This window comes from Nicotiana attenuata, chromosome 10, assembly GCF_001879085.1.
Source record: "Nicotiana attenuata strain UT chromosome 10, NIATTr2, whole genome shotgun sequence".
In the NCBI taxonomy this organism is placed as follows: Eukaryota; Viridiplantae; Streptophyta; class Magnoliopsida; order Solanales; family Solanaceae; genus Nicotiana; species Nicotiana attenuata.
This window is the reverse complement of record NC_031998.1, coordinates 49,062,510-49,064,665: the sequence shown is the minus strand read 5'-3', so window position 1 is coordinate 49,064,665 and position 2,156 is coordinate 49,062,510. Positions and strand designations below refer to the sequence as shown.

At 37.8% G+C, this 2,156-nt stretch overlaps 1 protein-coding gene across 1 annotated transcript; it reads left to right on the top strand.

The window, feature by feature from the left end:
• On the top strand, window positions 270-1,743 carry LOC109233791 (beta-D-glucosyl crocetin beta-1,6-glucosyltransferase-like). The gene has a single exon (XM_019399654.1). The coding sequence runs from the start codon at window positions 394-396 to the stop codon at window positions 1,741-1,743; it is 1,350 nt and encodes a 449-aa protein (XP_019255199.1). The 5' UTR covers window positions 270-393.

Genomic DNA, 2,156 nt, shown 5'->3' with positions numbered 1-2,156 from the left:
ATACATACACTTGGATAAAACAACTTGTACAATTTAACATTAGAGACAAGTTCACAATGTAAGTAAGTTGCCGACTAAATTCAAATCCTTAGAAAGAATAAGTAGTAACAAATTGTGTTGTCTGTCTTTGTTGATGTCCCTTTCTGACGAACAAAATGACTAAAGCATTGAAACCTCAGCCCTCGATCCTCTTCTTCGTCTTCATCAACACTTACAATTCTAACAAGCTGCTCCATAGCAAATTTTTTATTCACCTACATATTTTTTAACCTAAGCTCTATTTATTCCCATATTCCTTCTCCTGATCAAAGTTACTAAGAAGGGGCGGGACGGACTGCAGTTCGTCTGAGCTTAATCTCTCAGACCCACTCCCTCTCCTGCACAAACCACACGATGTGTACGAAATCTACCAAATTGAAAGCTTTCTTGTTTCCATGGCTGGCATATGGTCACATCTCTCCATTTCTTGAGCTAGCCAAAAAACTCGCGGACAGAGGTGTCTTGGTTGACCTATGTTCGTCCCCTATTAACCTAAGTTTCATCAGGACAAGAATCCCAGAAAGCTATTGTTCCTCAATTCAGCTTGTGGAACTCCAGTTACCAGACTTGCCTGAGCTTCCACCTCACTATCATACAACCAATGGCCTCCCACTCCATCTCCATTCCACCCTTCAAAAAGCCCTCAAAATGGCCAAACCAAATCTTTTCAACTTATTAAAAGCTCGAAAACCTGACTTGTTAATCCATGATGTCAAGCAATTATGGGCTGCGGGGGTGGCTTCTTCCCTTAACATTCCAGCTGCTAGATTTTTCACTTCTTGTGCAGCCATGTGTTCCTATTTCAGCCACTTGTTTATGAAACAAGATGTTGAGTTCCCCTTCCCAGCTCTTCATTTACCTTCTTATGAGCTAACGAAAGCTCATAACGTAGTTAAAGAACATCGTGAAGACAATGAACCTGAAGTTAGAGCTCCTGAAGAATTTACTGGCATGATGCTAATAGGTACATCGCGAGAGATGGAGGGAATATACATCGATTATATGTCCGAAATAATCAAATTTAAGGTTTTGGCAATTGGTACACTAGTTCAAGATCCTATGGCTAGTGTAGATGGAAACATGGAGATTATGGAATGGTTAGGGAAAAAAGACAAGTTCTCAACTGTGTTGGTCTCTTTTGGGAGTGGGTATTTCTTAACAAAGGAAGAATTGGAAGAAGTAGCTTTTGGATTAGAGCTTAGTGATGTGAATTTCATATGGGTTGTTAGGTTTCCAAAAGGGGAAAATAAAAGTCTTGAAGAGGCATTACCACAAGGTTTTTTTGAGAGAATTGGAGATAGAGGGATGGTTATGGGAGGATGGGCTCCACAAGCAAAAATCTTAACTCATTTAAGTATTGGCGGATTCGTGAGTCATTGCGGATGGAATTCGATTTCAGAAAGTATAGACTATGGTATTCCAATTGTAGCTATACCCATGGATCTTGATCAACCCATGAATGCTAAATTGCTAGTGGAAATTGGAGTAGCTTTGGAGGTAGTGAGGGATGATAATGGAACACTTCATAGAGAGGATATAGCAAGAGTTATCAAAGATGTAGTATGTGGAAAATCAGGTGAGAATCTGAGATGTAATGTTAGAAATTTGGGTGAGAAATTGAGATCTAAAAATGCGGAAGATATTGATGCTGCTGTGATGGAGCTAACACAACTTTGTGAGAAGAATAAGAGCAACAACTGTTAATATTTCTAGGTAGTTCATTTAGCAAATGTAAGAAGCCTAAGAAAAAATTTCTTATTTCAATGTGCATTATTTTGTGCTATTAATAACAGAAGTCGATTCGTACGATTGTTGCTCCCAAACGCACACACAAGTATACGTGGTCGACAAGTAATATATGATTGTAAGTCCAGATATTGTATCCACAGGGACTTGTGATTAACTATCAACTAAATTAAACCAAGACAATTAATCTATTCAAGCAATTTTCTAAAGATTATTAACTACAATTAATCTAGTGTAGCAAACTAAGAGATTAAAGGAAACAATTTGGCGAATATTAGAGACGAATTCAATGAAAGACAATATTCTAGAGCTATGAGTTAGCTAACAATCGCGTTGAGTTTTCTATCTAAATTGTCTAATTAATTTATCTA

Excerpts from the sequence above, each read along its gene's own strand:
- LOC109233791 (XM_019399654.1), top strand. The coding sequence starts at position 394 with ATGTGTACGAAATCTACCAAATTGAAAGCTTTCTTGTTTCCATGGCTG.